At 45.1% G+C, this 21,130-nt stretch overlaps 1 protein-coding gene across 1 annotated transcript in view; it reads right to left on the minus strand.

Moving 5' to 3' along the window:
- The window catches only part of LOC139296063 (choline transporter-like protein 5-A), a 34,474-nt gene extending 13,721 nt beyond the window's left edge, over positions 1 to 20,753 (minus strand). The window contains exons 1-4 of the mRNA XM_070918346.1: positions 20,666 to 20,753; positions 7,915 to 7,963; positions 7,360 to 7,433; positions 3,787 to 3,871 (exon numbers count right to left, since the gene is read on the minus strand). Of these exons, the coding sequence (XP_070774447.1) occupies positions 3,787 to 3,871; positions 7,360 to 7,433; positions 7,915 to 7,963; positions 20,666 to 20,753 (296 nt within the window). The remainder of the gene's footprint in view (positions 1 to 3,786; positions 3,872 to 7,359; positions 7,434 to 7,914; positions 7,964 to 20,665) is intronic.
- Positions 20,754 to 21,130: the final 377 nt, after the last annotated feature.

Consider the following 21,130-nt stretch of genomic DNA (forward strand, 5'->3'; position numbering starts at 1 on the left):
TAGGGGAACATTTAAGGAGGAGATCAAGAGTTTGAGAGATTTAAATCGCAACATCTTAAACTGCAGTCTGGTCTATACTATAAATAGTCCATACTGTGCGTGTAGAAACTGACTACAGGACGACACCCGTCGCCCGTCGCCCTGACCTCTGTGGTCATGAAATCATTTGAATGCCTGGTCCTGTACCACCTCAAATCCATCACAGACTCTCTGCTGGACCCCCTGCAGGTCGCCTACAGAGCCAACAGGTCTGTAGACGACGCCGTCAACCTGGCTCTACACTTCATCCTCCAGCACCTGGACTCCGCGGGATCCTATGCCAGGATCCTGTTTGTGGACTTCAGCTCTGCCTTCAACATGATCGTCCCGGCTCTTCTTCAGGACAAGCTCTCCCAGCTGAACGTGCCTGACCCCACCTGCAGGTGGATCACAGATTTCCTGTCTGACAGGAAGCAGCACGTGAAGCTGGGGAAACACGATCAGCACCGGCTCCCCTCAAGGCTGCGTTCTTTCTCCTCTACTCTTCTCCCTCTACACCAACAGCTGCACCTCCAGTCACCAGTCCGTCAAGCTCCTGAAGTTCGCGGACGACACCACCCTCATCGGACTCATCTCTGGAGAGGATGAGTCTGCCTACAGGTGGGAGATCGACCACCTGGTGACCTGGTGCAACAGCAACAACCTGGAGCTTAACGCTTCAAAGACAGTGGAGATGGTTGTAGATTTTAGGAAGAGCGCAGCCCCACCTGCCCCCATCACCCTGTGTGACTCTCCAGTGGACACTGTGGAGTCCTTCCGTTTCCTGGGCTGATGAGCTGAACATCAGCTCCCTCATCAAGAAAGCCCAACAGAGGATGTACTTCCTGAGGCAGCTGAGGAAGTTTAACCTGCCACAAACAATGCTGGTTCACTTCTACGCTGCCATCATAGAGTCCATCCTCACCTCCTCCATCACCGTCTGGTACGCTGCTGCCTCCACCAAGGACAGACGCAGACTGCAGCGTATCATCCGCTCTGCAGAGAGGGTGATCGGCTGCAACCTCCCATCTCTTCAGGACCTGTACTCCTCAAGGACCCTGAGGAGAGCAGGGAAGATCGCTGCTGACCCCTCCCACCCCGGACACCATCTGTTCGACCCCCTCCCCTCTGGCAGGAGGCTGCGGTCCATCAGGACCAAAACCTCCCGCCACAAGAACAGTTTCTTCCCCTCTGCAGTCAACCTGACAAACTTACATTGACATTTTTTTCATATTTTTGTCATATTTGTTATCAAAACAATAGCACCTTCAGACCACAGCAAATTCCTTGTAATGTATGTTACTTGGCAATAAACAGTTTCTGATTCTGATTCTGATTCTGATAAGGAACAATTAAAAAGAAGCGGGATTTCTATACGCATCTCCAATTACGTCACTATGTTGACCAAGTTGTTAAAAATGACCCCCTAGATGTGGATGATCAGAGTCAAACAGAGGTATTATATTCCTTCCAGGAAAGGAAAAAGAAAATCTCATTCCACAGAGTATGTTCAAAATAAGTGTCGAATTAGATTTTTTTTTTTTAATTTTTTTTTATCACCCTAAAGCAGAAAGCACGCTATGCAGGAGGGGATGATTCAAAGTGCTGGAGACCGTGTGGGAGGCAGGGTGCCAATCACTGGCATACATTTTGGGAATGTCCAGTAATAAGACCTTTCTGGTCAAAGATGCGCAAAACCTTGGGAGGCACACACACACACACAAAAAAAAAAACCTTTTCAGTTTTGCACTTTCATTTCAGGGAAAGTGGACTTTCATTCAGGGCACTTCAGAGAATCACGAGGCCACGGCTGCCTCCCGATTCCCCCACAATAGAGGAACGGACAGAGATAGTTGATGAAGTACGCATAATGGGGAAAAAAAATGTTTTCACTCCGCCTACAAATGAACAGATTTACTCAGTTATGGTCAAAGTGGGTTTCTTATGTACGGCAGTCAAAGCCACACTTTATGGAGTTAACAAACGAATAGACCCTTTGTAGATTTGGCTTGTTTTTTAATTTTTAATAATCTGATACACAGTTCTACTGTCTAAAAAAAATCATTTATTTATTTATTTTATTTTATTTATTTTTTTGATTGTCTCCCACCATGTTGTTACTATATATCCCTCCCCTATTTCATGGGATCCATGACGTTAAAAAAAAAAAGAAAAACACAGGATAATGAGAATGGAAGGGTTTCAAATTTCATGCTGTTGATTTGTTGCCAACTAACTAATGCTCTAAGTAACTGCAAGGCTATTTTTTTTGTAGTTGGTGAAATGTTCTCAACTATACTCTGAATATAGAATTGCAAAAAAAAAAGAACTGTATTTTGTCTCTGTAATTGTGTCAAGCAGTGCTACTTCTACAGGGTCCAGGGCTCAGGTGTCCCGTATAAGCAGCACTGCAAAGGGGTGGGGGGGGGGGGGGGTGGGGGTGGGGCAGGTGTGTGCCAGTGTTCCGAAAGGTACTTTAAAACCCTTTGCACCCATAATTGTACTCCTTCTTGGAGTCATGACTCCTAAAAGACATATCCATAGATTCTGTGTGACGTACACCTCCTGAGGACATCATTATCTCTAATGTCCAGCGGGAAAATAAACATCCATAAATCAGGAATCACGGAGAAGATGCTCCTTAAACTCCGGAACGCGCCGGAGAATCATCAGTTTTCTTTAGTGCCAAAGTAAGTTGTTGTTGTACTTCAACAACAACAAAACATTCAGCATGCAGCGACAGGGAATCACCAGTAGATGGCAACGCAAACAAGAGGAAGATACTGGGCGTCTGCGTTGCTTCTTCAGTTTTCCAGGGTTTCTTTGTCTGTACCTCACACATCGCACTGAGTCTCCTGAAAGTGACAGACACACACCCTTACTACCTCTCCTGCTTCACTCATCGCCACGGTTGCACCAGCTTCATGAGGGAGAAGTTTCTTTTTGGACCGGTCGCGTGGAGAAACATGAGCATCGGGAGCATCGCATTCAGGAATTCGAGAGATAATTGTCGCCAAAGAGACAAAGAGAATGCCTGCACTGCTATAATGAGGGTTTCCTCCCCATAGAGGGTTTGCAAATATGTGCTGTGTCCTAATTCAGGGCTTATATCTTCTGAAGTCGGCCCTTTGTTTTTGGCCGGGAATACAGCACAACAGGTCGATAAGTGACGTCCCACAACAAAGACTCCTTCAAATGCAGCCAAGGAATGCAGCCTTTGTGTTTTCGGTAGAACTCGGGAGGACTGAACTAGGTTATTATTAGCAGCCTGTGATATCCCATAATCCACTGTACGGTATTTCTGCAAATTGCTAAAGGGAGCCTGGACATTGGCGTTCATGAGAGATACAGATAAATGGAGGTTATATGGACGGATGGATGGATGGATATCACAGCTGCAGCGGTTTCTCGATTCATCGATTTATTCATTCAAAAATGTCGTTTTGCGACAGTGGTTTGGTTGGACAAAAGACGCTATTTTGGAGGCGCCACTTCGGGCCCTGGGAAATTGTGATGTGAAGCATTTTTCACAACTCATTCACCGACGACTTGTGACAATAGCCGGCAGGTTAATCGACAACGAAAACAATCGCATCACAGTCGCAGCCCCAGTGGTAACGCTAATACATCCACCGTTGCACCTGTTGCACCGTGCCGCGTTGGTGTGTTGAAGCGAAACAGCAGAACTGTAAATTCGGATTTCACGGAACTTTTTTGGCGTCGGGAGCACCTTCAGACTACGAGTAGAGTGTAATGTCGGTGACTTACGCGTTGGACGTTCCCTTCTGACCACAGAACCGGCCGTAGCTGTCCGTTGGGTGGAGTACCTTCCTGGGGTCCCCATGTAGCCAGGCTGTGACAGACAAGACAAGGCGTTAAACAGAGAGTCCTATGCGCAGTTATACAGTGTGGAGACCAGGCTCAGACCTGGTTGTTACAATAATATTATATATCTGAATATTTATTTGCATCATTTGAAATTCATGGGTTTTAAAATGGGATATTATGAAGCCACGAAATGTCAGCACAAAACACCTTCCAGCTGTGGCTTCACTCGGCCTTCAAACTATCCAAATCAGTCGAACGCTGACGTGCAACATTGTCTCTGCGCAACACAACAGGGAGGGACTGAGACATCCAGTTACCTCGGGAGGAATCCGTGTGTGTGTGTGTGTGTGTGTGTGTGAATAAATGATGAATTTTGCTCGTTTTCAACCTTCCATTATCCCTCAGTGCCAAAATATTTCAGTGGCATGTCAAAAAATCTCATTTACTAGGTTTTTGGGTATGAAGGGCTTTGAGCGTGAGGTGATCCGTCGTGCTGAGCTGCACGTTGCTCTCGCATAGAGAAACACAGACTTGGAATATAGAGAAGTGTGATTTAGCCACAGTGAGAGCGCTGCAGGGACGACGTGTTTTTCTGCAGGCCGAAAAACCGAAAGTTAGCATCGGCCAGGTTCGCCTCGACGAAAAGATTTCGGATTGTTGCAGAAAATAAGCTCTGTGGCAAAACCAAAAGACGAACACCACTTTTAGGATTTTTGAAGCGTAAATGGAACCGGCAGAAGTAAAAAGCTAACGTCGGGCTATAAAGGAACTACACCACTTTTTTTTAAAGCTTCAAAATTCGCGAGTGGGGGGTATCTACTGACACATTTTATGTCGTAGAACAAAACGTGAATCTTAAGCTCGTGTTAACCACAGACCTCATTTCAGGCGTCTCACCAGAAAAAAACCCCCCAGCCGACTTCCAGACGGGGGAACCGGACGTGTAAAAGTGCTGACTCGTCTCCCGGGTTGCTCGTCATTTGCACCGATGCTTCACACTAACAGTTTCCAATCCTTTTTTTTTTGTTTGTTTTCGTTTTCATACTTTCGTGTCAAACTTTCTGAAGAAAGGAAGATATATTCTATTCTATGAATATTGGCTGCTAACCATGTTTTTTTTTTTGAGGATTGGAGAAACTGACTATCCTCTCCGCACAAAGGAACTTGGATGGAAATGTAGATGTTTTGTAGTGTGCAAAAAGTGGCTTCCCAGTGCCCCCCCCCCCCCCCCCGCCAATAAACACTCATATATCTACAGTGCAGTGACACGGTTGATGTGATTGATGACAACGGAAGAGAGTGAAGAGAGAGGAGATTGTGTTTATACTGTGAGTGTGACACTGATGAAAGGAAGGACGGATGAGACACAAAAGAGATGGGGGCTAAGTACAAGGTGCAGACAGGGGGGGGGGTATGCATGAGAGAGGGTGATGTCATTGGGAATGATGTCATCCGTGTGTGGTAGTAGCAGAGCTGGAGTGGAGTGGTTTTGGTCTTTGTGTAAGTACACGTGCACCTGTGAGTGTGTGCGACTATGTATTTACGTCCGTGTCCGTGCTCTTTATTCATTCACCCATATGATCGCATACAACACACACACACACACACACACACACACACACACACACACACACACACACACACACACACACACACACACACAGGTAAATGTGTGTGTGTGTGTGTGTGTGTGTGTGTGTAGAAATGAAGGCTCGGCTGTTTAGTGCATGTCTGTGTGTAAAGTGGGATTAGTGGATTCATGTCTTTATAGGATGATGTCACCAGTAGCTCCCAGTAACACACACACACACACCAGTGGACCCCTCCACTCACTCAGAACTCCATTTACCACGTCTGCTCTGTACAAACACACTGCTCTTTGGGAATGAGCTCATACTAGCAAATGAGGCAACGCGCACACACACACACACACACACACACACACACACACACACACCATCTTAAATCTTTTTACCTGTAACCACACGTGGCCACATGACAGGAAAAATTTACAAGTGAAAATAGGTTTCGTTTGCGTCTGTGATGGTTTAAATCGGCTGTTTCAGATACTTCAGGAGGAAACACGTTGTTTTTACTCCTCACGCATCGGCATTTGAGAGCCCCCCCCCCCGCCCCGGTGATCTGAACCCTTTGGTGATGTATACAGAGCAAAAGAGCGGAGAGAGAGAGAGGGAGGATGATCTCATGCTGTTTGAGACTGCAGCTCGAGCTTCAGGGGATTCTTACATTAAAAGTGCCTTGAGGTAAAATGATGACGACGGCTTGATTAAAAAACAAAACAAAACAAAAAAACCCCCCCATACTTTTGTCATGTGGAGACAAAGGCTTTGACTTACGAATAGGGACGGCTCGATACCACTTACCAATACTACAACCTTGAGTGTCTGCTGCTACTGATACCAATCCGATACCGTCTACCCCCCCCCCCCCCTCTCTTAAACAACTAACTAACAAGTCTACTCCCCTAAAGGAAGAAACACAGAGCCCCCAACGTGACTCGGTTGTGGACAGCGCGGTACACATGGCTGAGACTCGAGGCTACTTCACCTGATGTCAGGTGCAACAGTTTCTTTCACGTGTAGGTCTAGGTTAATAGTTCCTGGTTCGTAGCTTTTGGAGCCCACAATGCTCATTTAATTGTCTGACGACAAGGTGAAATATGTCAAAAGGGGAACAGCTACGTTGTGGGTCGGCCTGCGTTAGGGGGGGGGACCGGTAACCTTTGGACCTGCGTAGGGATAACGTCAGCTGGTTTTGGTGTGTCAGCACAGACTGCGCTTGAGGTGGATATTGCACTCCACTGACGGTTTCGTACGGAGCCGTGCGCTCCAGAGCATCGCTCTTCCTCCGGCCCTCACATCAAATGCTTGAAATTCAGCTTCCTCCTCCACTTCCCGCTGCGACTTCAGGAGCCACTGGAAATATCAATCGGCTGTTGCACAACAAAGAGATTTCCATTGCGCTCTCATTATCATCAGCTTCTCCCCTGCCTCCATTTCTCATCGCTCAGGAAACAACTCCGATAAGCCTCCCAGCGGCGTGCCGCCTCTCCCCTTCCTCTCCCGTCTTTCCTATCTTTTTTTCTTCCCTCCCCTCTCCCCCCCCCCCATCCAAACCTTTATCCACTTGCACGATCAACGTGAGCGGGGCGCACGCGGAGAGGAAATAAATCAGGAAAACGCGTGTCCAGCTGCAACGCAGCATTTGCGGTGTGTGTGTGCGCGAGAGTGTTAATTACTGTGAGAACTTCCCATCTATAGCAGTCAGCGCAGGAGGAGGCTGCTCTTTTAAGTGCGTGCACAGCACAGCATCGCGGCGGGTGCAGCTACGTGTTGGAGATCAAGAGCAAACAGCACAGATTGTATGTGTTTGTACAGTAGATTCACAAGAGAATGCACTGCAAGAGGAGTCTGATCAAAGAGGCTTTTTGCCACACTCAAGGCACTGTGTGTGTGTGTGTGTGTGTGTGTGTGTGTGTGTGTATAGACTCACCCACTATCCCCAGGGCCATATACGAGAGGATGACAATGATGAAGATCAAACAACACAAGACATCAGTGCAGCTTCTGAGGAAACAGAGAAGAAACATAGTTGTACACCACAGCAGCAATATTTCTGATTTCATTCCGGATCCATGATTACTGTGATTCCGCGTCGCCGCTAGTTTGATCACATTCCATTAAGAGGCTCAGGGCATCGGGCGCGTTTCTGATGTTGCCCAACCCTGACTGGCGCCCAGAAATGTACGACGCCATGTTTTCAAGCAGGAACCTAAAACTAGCGAGATAAGCACAGACAGAAATCTGTCGGGTGGAGTTTGAAGATTTAAGAAGTGAGCTTGTTATCGGAGGGCTGCCGGTTCACACCCCAAAAAATGATGAGGTGGGTGGAAAAGTCCCCGAAGTACTCGAAGAGGAGCTTAATATTACATAGAGAAGTCGAACACAACCGGCGCAAACTATTGTTATTGTCAGTGTCTTCTGTTCATTTATGTTCGTCAGTACTTGTGTGCTTTACATGCAGAAGAAGGGAAAAGTATGGAGTTACCTTCTGCGGACTGGACCTCGGAAGGACGGATCAAACTTGTGTGGCTCTCCTGGAAGAAAAGAAAAGAAAAGAAATGGAAACGCTTTAATGGGAAGCTCTTCACGCGGTTCTCTTTAGCAACATGCGGCTCAGCTTCAGCTCATCTCACTTGCAAAATTCACCAACGCCGCCAAAACCCTTGATACACAGCCGAGGGTTAGGGTTAGGTCTGAAGATGATGGATCCAGAGGATCACCGCAAATACTCCGACCTAACAGGAAGCAGGACCGGCAGTGGGTCCGTGCAGGCTGCCCACTGCTAAAAGACTTTTTTTGCCGATTGGAGAAACGAACATTCAGATCCACAACATGTTTATCACAGGGGCCAATTTAGAGTAACCGTGGACTGTACTGACAGCTGGCAGCGCTGTGAAACCAGTCCCAGAACACGGAAACCGAACGCTGTCAACAGAAGTGCATTTAGTCGTACTTTGGCAAAACTGAACATGCTAAGCATATGGACAGATGGACAGTTGAAGATGGATCGTACAGCAGGAGTGGTGTGAGAGGTTTTGATGAAGTGATAAATTAAATTTGAATTATATCGTAAAAGTATCATTACATTGGCTTGATTAATCTGCCAGCGCTCCTTATCCCTGCCGCTCTGTGGGTTGGCGCACATCTTTCAATCAAACTGATCTTGGAAAGCAGAAAACATATTCATTGTGAACAAGATTGGCGGACACGCAGGTGCATTCAACTTAAGGAAAATTAACCTGGCGGTTCGATTTTTAAAATTCGTCCTTTAAAACACAGAATAAGGAAATATAATGCATTTATATTAATAATTAATCACCTTTTATCATAATTTTTGAAAAACGTTTATAATAACTTGGTTTTATAATATAAATACACGCACATATTAATTCATCAATGTGTCGACCGATCATAATTTAACACTAGAGACCACCTCCGAATGTGGTCTGAGCGTTCGGACCTCAATGCGTCCTGGGTACACCTGGTATCAGAACTTCACTATTATAATATTATTCATTTTACTGACATTTTAGATTTGTTTCCAGTGAGAGATTATTGTGTGTATATAGGGACTTTGCTGTTTATCCATATTTAAGCTATAAATCAATTTTAATCCCATTCTTTAATTCATTTGCTGGGTTAAGATAAAGGCAAAACGCTAACCGTACCCGTCCCTACAGCTGGTTGGTGGCTTCACCTTGACTTTGGGAGGGCGATAAACCTTACAGTGAAGGTGTCAATAAATAAGTAGAAAACAATAAACTGGGGGCTGACGATTCTTAAATACAAAAGTTCGGATCAGTCAGGAACAGGCAAGGTTTTAAAGACCAACAGCTATTTACTGTGTGTGGGCTAATTCTCCTTTACAACAATTCACTACAAACTCAAAAAATGTGCAAACAATAAAGATCGGTGTATATGATGGAATAGTGGCATTAGAATGTGGCCAAAACGGACCCCTCCAGCTGTTTCCCACTGGCTGGTTACTCCATATCCTCGTGGAAAGCCCTGGATACGTCAGTCATTTCCACCCCAGCTGATAAGTATTAGTTAAATTTTTGCATTTGACATCGCGATATATTTTCCTAACTATAAGCCTAAAACCCATTTTTATGAATCAAAGCAACACAGCTCTTCAGTTCCATCTGTCATTTTTAGTTACGCGGTTCAGACAGCTCTCGTCTGTCTTTGTCTGGGAGCCTCTGGTTTTGAAGCCTTATGGGTTTTCAGTGTGTTGATATGAATACTGTACAGCTGGCTCCTGGAACAGAGAACTAGGTCACTCTGGAGGTCTGTCATGTCTTATTCAATAGTCTGACACACACAGTCACACTATCAATGCAGTTATCCCACTGAATCCCACAGTTCAAAAAGCTTTTGAACAAAGAAACTTGGCAGTTTCTGCGAAAGTGACACCCTCGTATTTCGCGCACAGCACTCAATTAATTCAGATGCAATTCAATTTAAATTAAAAAAAAAAGCATTCTTAATTCATTGTGATGAACAAATATAGTGTGATCATGATTAGTAGCGCCTGGTATTAGTAGCAACAGTTCCCACCATGAGCTAGGAAAAACCTTGGACTGAACCAGGTTCTGGGTGGGGCGGTCATCTGCCTCGACCGGTAGGGTCTTAGTCCTTGTCCTTAAATCCAATTAATGCTGCCGTGGCAACTTCCTGAAAACTATAAGGAAGGACTCGGCTTGTCCTTACTGCCGAAATGAGTACCATACAACAGTATCCCACCTGTTCAGAGTAAGAACAACCGGAATAACGTCACTTCCATGCTTAGGTCATGTGACGAAGGTATCAAGGTTCATTTACTGCCCTTATCATTATCATCATGCACAAGTGTAAGTTGTAGCCCCTTCATGCTACACACACATAGAACATACAGTATAAACAAATATTTCAAGTAGAATAAAATAAAAGCTAAGGCGGCGTTTCATTTGTCGTTCAACGTGTCCCGGCTGACTTGTCCCACTCGCCCTCGGGGGAATTCCCGCCGCCATCACAAGTGTCGTTCCATTTGTCTGAAAAACTGACGTGAACTTGGTGAGATCAACCCTCGGAGGGCTGAAGGAGTGAGTCAGCGATGGTGGTCCCTCCAGACGCGCATATCACCCGCAATGCATTGTAGTCACGGATTTAGTGCAAGAAAATACATCCATGGTTCCGTGGCAGCGCGTAAAACTCCGGCTGCAGGGTGAACAAGGCTGTGGCTGGGGGAGGGGGGGGGTTGTCTTTGAGTATCCTTTGGGCTCTGTGCAGGCACCTCACCTCTCCAGTATCAGTGATGTTTGGTAGATGGGTAGATGGTGTTCTGGGTGGTTTTAATCACCCGCTGCAGAGCCCTCCAGTCCTGGGCCTACGCATCCCATGCCGGTTTGTAATGTTTCCAGTCTGGATGCTTTCTATGGCTCCTCTGTAAGCTAACAAGGACTTGGCACAGTCGTTTCTGAGCTTTCTTTACCAGCACGGAGATGTGTGATGCTGATACCTAGGAACATAAAGCTGTTCCACCTGCTCCACCTCAGCTTTACTGATGCAGAAAGGGGTGCTCAGACATCCGGAGGGGAGCTCGGAGTTGAGCCGCTGCTCCTTCGTGTCGAGGAGCCAGTTGAACCTAGCCGTGTTCGTTCCCGAACCTAACCGAACCTTAATCATAGGATTGTCGGGTCGCAAAACATGTTGATTTTTGCAGTGGTAACCATTTTGGAAGAAAAAAAAACGGGTATGCGTGTCACTTGAGGGCACGGACTAACAACGTATTCTGACGTTTCATTTAGAGCAGGGGTCTCAAACTCAAATTACCTGGGGGCCGCTGGAGGCAGAGTCTGGGTGTTCAGGTATTCCACAAAAAAAGCTTTGCTAAAAAAAATCCAAACTTCTCAAACTACATTACTAACAGTTATTTAACTTCAGTGGGTTCTTCTGAACATGAACGTTCCTTCTTAACATGGCGTCTCTTGCCTACTCCTTGCTGCCAGAAACCTGGCAGCACTTCCTCTCACATAGCTGAGCCGAACAGAACAGCCCGGTAGCAGTCGCCTTTCTTTTTGCGCTCGATATTCATGTCTTTCATGATGATATGAACATCATGACATTTGTAGATGGTAGAAAGTATCGGGTTAGTGAGCGCAAAAAAAGGCAAATTCTACCAGGCTGTTCATTATCCGCCGTGCTGTTGTTGTTGTAAACGTCGTCATAGAAACAAGTGAAAGCATGTGGGACACCATTATCCCATGGAAGCGTTATTTACTGGCTTTTATTTTCTATAATAACTCCATGGATGCAGTAGGAGCATAGCGGCGTTGTCTAATCAAATATGTCGTGTGGCACAGCAGCAGGTTCGCCTGGTTCTGTTTTATTAATGTCACACGCTGTGGAATCACATATACGAGCCTCATTTGCTGTCACACAGCGCGCCAAACATGGATGTAAAGGTCTTTTAACGTCCGTTTGTACGTCTGCTCTACTCATTAGACCTCAGTGAGAATTACGCACAGGTTCTCCAACAGCTGATCAGTACGCACAGCTGGATATTTGGGGCGACTTTACCCAAAATTCATCACGTTTCTGCAAACCGTCACCACTGTAAAGTGTCAGTCATCATTATTAAACATCAGAAGAACGTATTGTGATGTATTGACAGAGCTCGTGTTGAAACGGACTTTACAAAGTGCTTCACAATAATTAAACTAAGTGATCATTAACGGGGAGATGATGCTGAAATTAAAAGAATGATGCTTTATTAAGGTTTAATAATGCATCTTTGAATTTTACAGAAAGCTGTGTAGCAAAAATAACAACACAATCTACCGTGAGGTGCGCACATTCTCAGCGCACATTGGACGAACAAACATCGCGGGCCGCACTAACATTAAACTTTTATATCAAGGTGGGGGCCACAAAATATTGTCCTGCGGGCCGCAATTGGCCCGCGGGCCGCGAGATTGAGGCCCATGATTTAGAGGACTTGTTGTTGGCACATCGCTGTGTTCCTTGGTGCTTTACCACCCGTCGATCAAAAAAAAACGGGGACCCACTCACAAAAACTCCACAGGGTACCTTTTAAAATCATTAAAATACACATCGTTAGCTCATTTTCTGATATTGACAATCATACATCTGGGGTCTATTATTTTTTCTATGTGTCCCACAGAAACTCTGGTTGTGCGGTTGAAGTTAAAAGTTGAAGCTGTACGCAACATGCAGCTTCATCGGTGACAGTAACAGCTTTGTAGGACGCACAAACACCTTGCATGAAGCGGTTCGTTTAGTCCACGTTGCATGAATTGCTTTGGGAGTTTCTCCGGAGGGCTGAGGTACACGGCTGAACATGCAGATGAGACTGTAATTTATTCTCTCTTCCGCTCTTCGCTGAATGTTTCCGCTCCCTCCCTTTCTTCGCCGAGTGTTCTCGAGGATGAATATATGGAAATGAGACGATGCTTGTCAAGATTTAAACATCAGCTGCATCATGCTTCACGTTCACACCCGCCCTCCCATCCACCCACATCCACGCACACACAGCAATGACGCGCATGCATGCATGCAGGCGACGCGGGCTTTCTCTTGTCTTTGAAACTTACATCTCAGGGCTGACAGGAAACATTTCGGAGGAGGGGCAGCATTTCGTCTTTCATCCCCCCCTGCTTCATGTCAGCCGTCAAAGTCATGGTTTGGTTACGTAACGTCCAATCAGAGCCCATGCTGTCTGTGAAAGCCTAAGCGTGACCCTAAAAAAAGGTGAATTATGCTTTCGTTGCCGCTAGTGGATATTGTCAGAAAATCAAATGAGATACGATGTCGGTGTGCATCTTGCTGATGCATTCGTTGCAAAAATTTGTAGCTTATGAACAATTTCCAGAAGACTGGGTTTCCACAACTCGAGCGAACTCATTCCAATTTTCAAAGATTATGCCATTTTTTGAAATATGCGAGTGTCATGGGGGTTGTTGCCAACTCCACTTACGAAACTTGTTGCAAGAACAAAAAAAATGTTAACACAATTGTACAACTGGGGTAGGTTGTGGCATTTTAGAATACATCTTGTGGTAAATCTAATTAACGCTTTTTAGCCTTTTTTAATTCATTCTTTGGTTCTTACAGCAAACTTAACGTTTGTTTCGGTCTTGCGGTTCTCATCAGCCTCAATTTCAGCAGCAGCAGGCCGCTCGGTGTCAGTCAAAAAAGCTCTGACAAACCGACTGTATGACCTGGTGAACATGGAGTGTTCCCCAAGTATGGTCCTTGGCTGAATTGCTGCAGTGCAAAATGGATATTAGGCTTGATACTCTCCAGCAAGACCCATCCGACCCAAACGAGCTAAAGAAGACAGACACGAGGGGTCAACAAACTCCAGGAATCGAGGTCAGTATCCTTCCTTCCATGAATAACTAACTTGATTTCCTGGTCACACACTTTCACAATGCAACGAGAGCTCTGCTCAAGCCTGGAATTCGACACTAAAAAAAGCTAGATCAGTCCAACGGCACCCTCCAATTCACTGTCGAAACAATGGACAAAAAGATGGGAATTCTGGTGGGCTATCATCAGACATTGACATTTGGTCCGGGCTGGTAGTAATGCCACAATAATACGATTATAGCTGCTTATTTGTTCATTTTAATCTTTGATTGAAGGGCTAATCGCTAAATTGACGGCACGTCTGTCTACAAACCAATCAATTGCAAGTACAGGAAGACACAGCTCTCACGTAGGCGATGGCGACAAGGCGCCGATATGTCGCGTATAGTTCTCTATCCATCAAATACACTGAAGCAAAAACCACAAACCTTGGTTCGGACTTTCAGGCGTGAAAAAGGTCCTACAAGTAAAGGAGAGGAACCGAAAAGGCGCTAAATACGGAATTACCAATTCCCACGCGAAATAAACGAACAGCGCAAACCTTTCTACTTTCTATGAAACCACGCAGACAAAACAACAAATGTGCTTCTTCGATCTCTTTTGATCCGCTGTGATGTATCTAATAATCAGCGACTGTTAGATGCCATATTAACACGAACCTTCTCCATCATTCTTCCCCCTAAACCCCTCCCGACATGGACTCCTATACGCACAACTATCCCTTTCATCTATGCTTTTCTTCCCCCCCTCTACCTAACGCTGCCCGTATGACAAATTAAGCTTAGGAAGACTATCTTTATGGCTCATTCATTCACATCGCTCTCTCTCTCTCTCTTCTCTATACCGCTCCAGGTCACTCCACCTCAGGCAACACCTTGGTCGCCACCCTGCAACTCCATACGAACCGTCGATGCATGCCTCCAATCTCTGGAAAACGCTTCAGCCCCCGCTTCATCACGAGAGCGACCATCGCCGCCACACAGGGGACAAACCCTGAACTTCGAAAGGCACGGCCATATTCGTACGTTTCAGTGAGTACTGGTCTACAAAGGAGGCACAAGAAAAGGAAGCTAAAATGAGGAGAGCCCAGGAGGGTTGCCTGTCAGACAGTCCTTCTGAGAATCACAGAGGACTGTAAAGAGTGTGTGTGTGTGTGTGTGTGTGTGTGTGTGTGTGTCGAGGACTTCTCTAAGAGGGGAAGCAATTGTTGAGAAGACAGGAAGAACAGAGAGGTGGGGAACAGAGGAGAAGATGAGATGGAAATATATTCAGATTACTCAGCAGTACAAGGGAGATAGAGGAAATCTGAAGGAGCGTTGAGAGGAGGACGGGCGCAGGAGGAAAGACAGGATGCAACACAACCCGCCGTCCGATATCCTCCGTACCCCTTCTTGTTTAAAAAGCTTGCGTCGTACTTTCCACGCCCTTCACCTTCATTCAACTCTGGCCTAGTGGACGTGCTCGTTCGGCCAATAGAGACACTGTAGAAGTTATTGTTCCGGTGTGTTTTACCGCCATACTTATCACTTGATTTGGTACATATTTAGCACACACACCTAGCCTAACGATTGTGGCATCGCTCCATACACTCTGATCTATTCTTTTATTATTACGACCTGCATCAGAAACACGACATTGCGTCCTTTTTCAGGACTGCGGATACATTCGGTCTTGCAAACTCCGGCACAATTATGGGACGAATTGTTTCTGTAGAAGTAATAAAAGTTTATTACTATTATCAGTGATTTTAAATGTTACTTCAGAGGCTTTTCCGCCAAAACGAGAATAAAATCCCCGCTCTTACCGCTGAATATTGACCGCTGTGTCCGGCCAGATGTGACAATTATCACATCCTTTCCCACTCTCTGGTCTCATCTGTTTTACTGTGTTGTCTAGTTTTTCCGTGGTACTCCGCTCGCTTCAGTTTCTACTCCTATTAGTCATTTTTTCCTACAGTCCGTTTTGCTAGTTTTGTTCTTTTTTTTTTTATATGTAATTTCTCGAACATTCATTATAATTTGGTTCGATTCATTTTTCAAGTGTCCTCTTTTTCTTTTTTTTTTAGCGTCATCGTCACTCCTCCGGTTAGTTTCCTCCATTTTAACGCACCACTGCACTTGCACATCTTCTCAACATGCTGTACTTTGTAGTCCGCGTCTTACCCCTGCACTTCTCTCGTCTATATTTTATCCCCCCCCCTCCCACTCTGAGATAAATCATCTGAGTTTTTAGATTCAAACATCAAGGGAACCAGAGTACAAAGACCCTGTGATGTTTTTATATATATATATATATATATACACACACACACACACAAGTGCTGGTCCCATTGGCAGGATACTGCGTTGTTTATTTTCACGCCGACTGTTTTAAAGGCATTAATACATAGACGTCCCCACCGTCTCTAATGACTGGCGACTTTTGCATGACTCCGAAAGTGGGAAGAAAAAACTACAGAGAGGCTAGTCCCTAAATTTTCAAAATCACTTCAAACTTTTTTCTTTTTGGACGTGATGCTGTTGTTTAAGGGTGCTTTCACAATAAAACCTGTTGGGTCCGGTTCAAACCTTTCATTTTAAGCAGATGTGAAAGGTGCCGAATCAAACGCCGGTGCAATTTTTGGGTGTCTCTCCCCGCATCACCGAATAGATAAAGAAATAGATGAATAAATTATGTTTGCATCTCACTAAATAATGTGTTTACTTACGTTCATTATTAAACACCGGTGGCCATCACACAGCAGCAGCAGGGACAATACGAGCGTCGCCACATGAAGAATGGGCGTAGTTAGGGCCCAGTATGTTAGCGTGTGGGTGTGGCCCCATCCAATAATGCAGTAATGACTACTAGGAACGGCACTTAAAACTCTTCTCCATTATGACGTTGTATTTGAACCCTCAGTGACTGAAGTGAAACACCAAGCCCGGACCTTCAACTGCTCCGTCCTTGAAAAGAAGGCCGTGCCCGGTAAGGCGAGTTGTTAACCCCCTTTCTGTTTTGCCATGGCCCTACACTCATTGCCCATCACAAGCAGGTAAGGACAACTTGAAGGTGAATATCACAACTGACCCCCTCTATGATATCATTTCCATGTGAAAGAAAATGCAGGCCTAATTACAAAAGGTATGTAATTCCTCTGTATTTTGAGCCTAATCAAGTAACTTGGTGGGCCTATATAAAACACATTACCAGCTCATTTTCAACTGGGAAAGAGAATGTAATTATACATAATTATTATTTGGTTGTAATTTCCAAGAAGTTTCAAGGAGAGTTACTTGCTAATTATCATCGATTTGCCAGGAAATAACAGACCTAGGAATAAAGCGTTTGTGTTACCTCATGGCAATCAGTTCAACTTCGCATTACATTTCTGGAAATGTATTAAAGAAATGTACCTGCTTACTGGGAAATGGCGTTATTTCCGATAAATTCTGGGGTAAATGTTGGGTGTAATTTCAAAGACATTTCAGATAGGTTGCTATCTAATTATCACCTACTTACCATGACATTTGTGGACCTGTAAAATGAAGTGTTAACCGACCAGTACTCATGAAATAATGCAGTAAGCCTGTGCCATTTACTCATGAAGTGGCTGTTTATTTAGATGCTCCCTGTGTTTTGTACTTCTGGAGTGTACAATAGGCTATTACATTAGAGCACAAATTATTTATTTATTTTTCCTCCATAAGACCTCCCACGCACCGTAGACAGCAAACAGACCAACCAACCACAATTATATGTGCAATTTTAGCATGAGCTCAGAAGCGAACCTACTACTGAATCCATCTGCCGATCTGTAGGAGCCATATTTCTGTAAATCGTCTGGTAACCGTGGTAACATGTGTGCGCTCCAGCACGCGAGTGTTGGGATAATCAGCCCAGCAGGCCAAAAGAAGTTACAACTGTGGTGTGCTGAGCTTGCTACAGCTACTCTGTGCACTTTGGCAGTCCATCAAGTCCATTAAAAAGCGTGTGACATAGTGATCCCGCAGTAATCCCCGCTATATTGCTGAACGCCTGCGAGTCACCTTTTTTGGGGACTTCATAGTTTCAGCTCTTGGCTCGTGTGTAATTGGTGAGCGTGACCATGAAACGGACCAGAACTAAAAGGCATCAATAGGTGTTAAGAACAGTTGCAGGACCCCGCCCATTTTTTTTGTGTTTCTGCAAGAACTGGAAAGTTCTTCAAACGCCGTTTTGATCAACTGTCTTCGCTCCTGCTTCAGGGTTAATGCTCTCCCAGCACAAGAGGAATCCTCGAGTGGCACCCGCCATCTTTAAAAACCTGCGGTAAACCTTCAAAAATGTAAGTTCGGGCTTTATTTTCGCATACATGCGACAGGAAATACAGTGCGATTTGGACTTGTCAAAATTAAATATAAAAAATCTTGGGCGCAACGTTTCCAAATCAGAATCAGAATCAGAAATACTTTATTGATCCCCGGGGGGGGAAATTGTACAGTACCGGTGCTCCCATTCAAGATTAGAAAGCAGCACAAATTTAGAAATAAAAGTATGTACAAAATATAAAAATAAGAAACGTTGCTATGCCAGCTGCCGGGACACGGCTTACGTCACTTCAGCGTTCCAGTTGGCGGCGCAACTGCAAATAGAAAAAAACAGCCCTTGAAGTTCAGCAGTTCTCGCCAGTGTGCCGTTCCTCTCGGGGGAGTGTCCAGACCTGTTGGGTCCAGAAAACGCCTATTGTCTAATTTTCATTTCATTTTTCAATTTGGTCCAGACCAAACAAACCGAGCTACTGTTGCGAAACTCACACACACACACACACACACACACCTAACTGAGAGTGTGGTTGTGAAAATGTTTAGCCACGTCTTATCAGAAAGGACCGCTACTTATCTGTTACACTCTACCAAATCCCCCCCCAACACACACACACACACACAGATTTGTTGCAAGCTGTCCCCAGGCTTTTATCGACAGACAGAAACGGAGAAAAAAAAAGAGGAAAGTAGGATATTAACACTAATAATACACAAATAAAAGAAAACATTTTGGTAAACCAATGTACGGCAGGCAGTTAATGTAGCCTACAACAAGGCAGGCTGCGTAAGCGTCATCCTTGTTGAAGTAAACAGACCTGAGGTCAGCTGATGGCATTAGTGAACTGTAATACTCAGCTAATCTTTATCCTGCTGCTGACCAAAATAGCCGCAGCCCTCTCAGTACAAAGCACCAACACCTTTGTTGGCATAGTCGGCATTGGCTATTTTTAAACCACTCGTTGGCCATCTACAGTATCCTGCGGTGTTCATGTTCAGAAGATAAAACACAGCCAACATCTCATCTGAAGGACCACGACACGAAGCAACCCCCCCCCCCCCCCCCCCCGAGATGATACAGCAGGAATGACGGCCGTCAGTCAAGATGAAGTCATCATCGGCATGAGGCGCGGCTTGTTTGCAAAACACAACTTCAGTTTTAGGTTTTGAGTTAGATACAAATTTTTACGACAGCAATGCAACATGATGAAATGTCTGCCTGGTTTTCAGGATCCGTGCACGGCCATGGAGGGCTGCAGGGGTGGCGTATTTTTGTAGGCCAACCTGGAAGTTAGCGTCGCGCCCAGCTCCCTCGACAAAAAGCCAATGGGATTTTGGATTATTGCAAGAAAATAAGCTCTGTGGCAAAACAAAAAAAGTTTATGAAACTTACATGTTTTGTTCAGCGAGATAATCTGCACTCATGAACACCACTTTTAGGATTTTTGAAGCGTAAATGGAATCGCCAGAAGTAAAAAGCTAACGTTAGGCTATAAAGGAACTACACCACGGTCGCGTTACTTCAACGTCACCACCGCTTAGCTTAACTTTTAAGAGAATATAGATAGATATAGATATATAGACAGATAGATATAGTTTGAGTGTTTGATGTCCGCGACGACCTCTGTAGTCTCATTTAGCCGCTTGTTAGCAACCGCCTTTTTTTAAAGACGCCTCAAAGCTTCAAAATTCGCGAGTGGGGGGGGGGTATCTACTTATGTATTTCATGTTGTAGAACAAAACGTTGAAATCTCTTAAGCTCGTGTTAACCACAGACCTCATTTCAGGCGTCTAACCAAAAAACCCACTGACTTCCAGACGAGGGAACAGGCGCAAGTGTAAAAATGCGAACTAATTTCCGACATTTTTGTGATTCAAATCACCAGTGTTTTGCAAAGGTCAAAATAAACGTTCTTTTTTCCCCCCTAAACAATGAAGGTGTATGTTGGCTTTGTTAGCTTGAAGTGTTAGCTTGCTAGGAGGTTAGCCGGACAAGTTGGCTGGACGTGTTTTCACTGTAAAGCCAACCCCCACCGTAAGGCAAGAATGTCGACTTGTTTAGGCTAGGCTACCCAATAATAGTGCTAGTGGCTAATTCATTTTAACAGTTTGTCTTTTATTATTAAATGCTAAAAAGTGGAATTATAACTCTAACTTTGGGTAGGCATCCACAAATACACAAACGCACACACACACACACACACACACAGACACACACAGAGTAGCTGTTTCTGTCAAAAAAGTGTGGCACCAAACTCCTAAGACTTTCTCATGCTTTTTAATTATATTGATCATATTAGTTAAACTGATTTGGAGAACCTGTCCACTCTACATTACCATAAGTTTTGAAAACTGTGGTTTCTGTTCTGTCTGCCTAGCAGCTTAATTCAACTACTAATTATAATGATAAAGCTATTAGCCTTTATAATATGCCACATAGCTCATATTCAATATACAGGAGTACGCCGCTATACCTCGTGGGCATAACACTGGCATGCATGCATCCTTCCTGGCTGTAGAAACAACAGCCTGTCCATTGTGACGCTGTCGAGCCGTCCACACACATGGTCGGGGACTCACCGTAGTAGGTAGCTGGCGGCGCGGCTCCGGCCGCTGCCTCGCTCTGAACGGCGGCGGAGCCGCTCGGGCTGTACCGGTGGGTCACCATAGCGTGCGGGTGCGGGTGCGGTGCTGCCGTCGGACAAAGGAGAGGGTGAATGAGGAGGCAGCTGACTGACTGTGGGAGTAAAATACAGCGCTCCTCCAGCGCCCCCCCCCCCCCCCCCCCCGCCTTCTCCTCCAGGCTGCTTAGACCGGACCTCCGACGTCACGCCGACTTGTATTTTTTCCAAAATGGCATTTTGATTAAACCTCACGCCGGCGTATAAGAATGGAGTCTTAACTTTTGTGCTTCACACTACTGTGACGTATCCTTTTTATAGGCTTTAAGTAGGAATTTAAACAACCTAACCTGCTATTATTATCTTTAATGTTACATATATATATTTTTAAAACTATCTACAAGAAGACTAATCCATTCATTAG

The sequence above is a fragment of the Enoplosus armatus genome, chromosome 14 (genome assembly GCF_043641665.1).
Source record: "Enoplosus armatus isolate fEnoArm2 chromosome 14, fEnoArm2.hap1, whole genome shotgun sequence".
NCBI lineage: Eukaryota > Metazoa > Chordata > Actinopteri > Centrarchiformes > Enoplosidae > Enoplosus > Enoplosus armatus.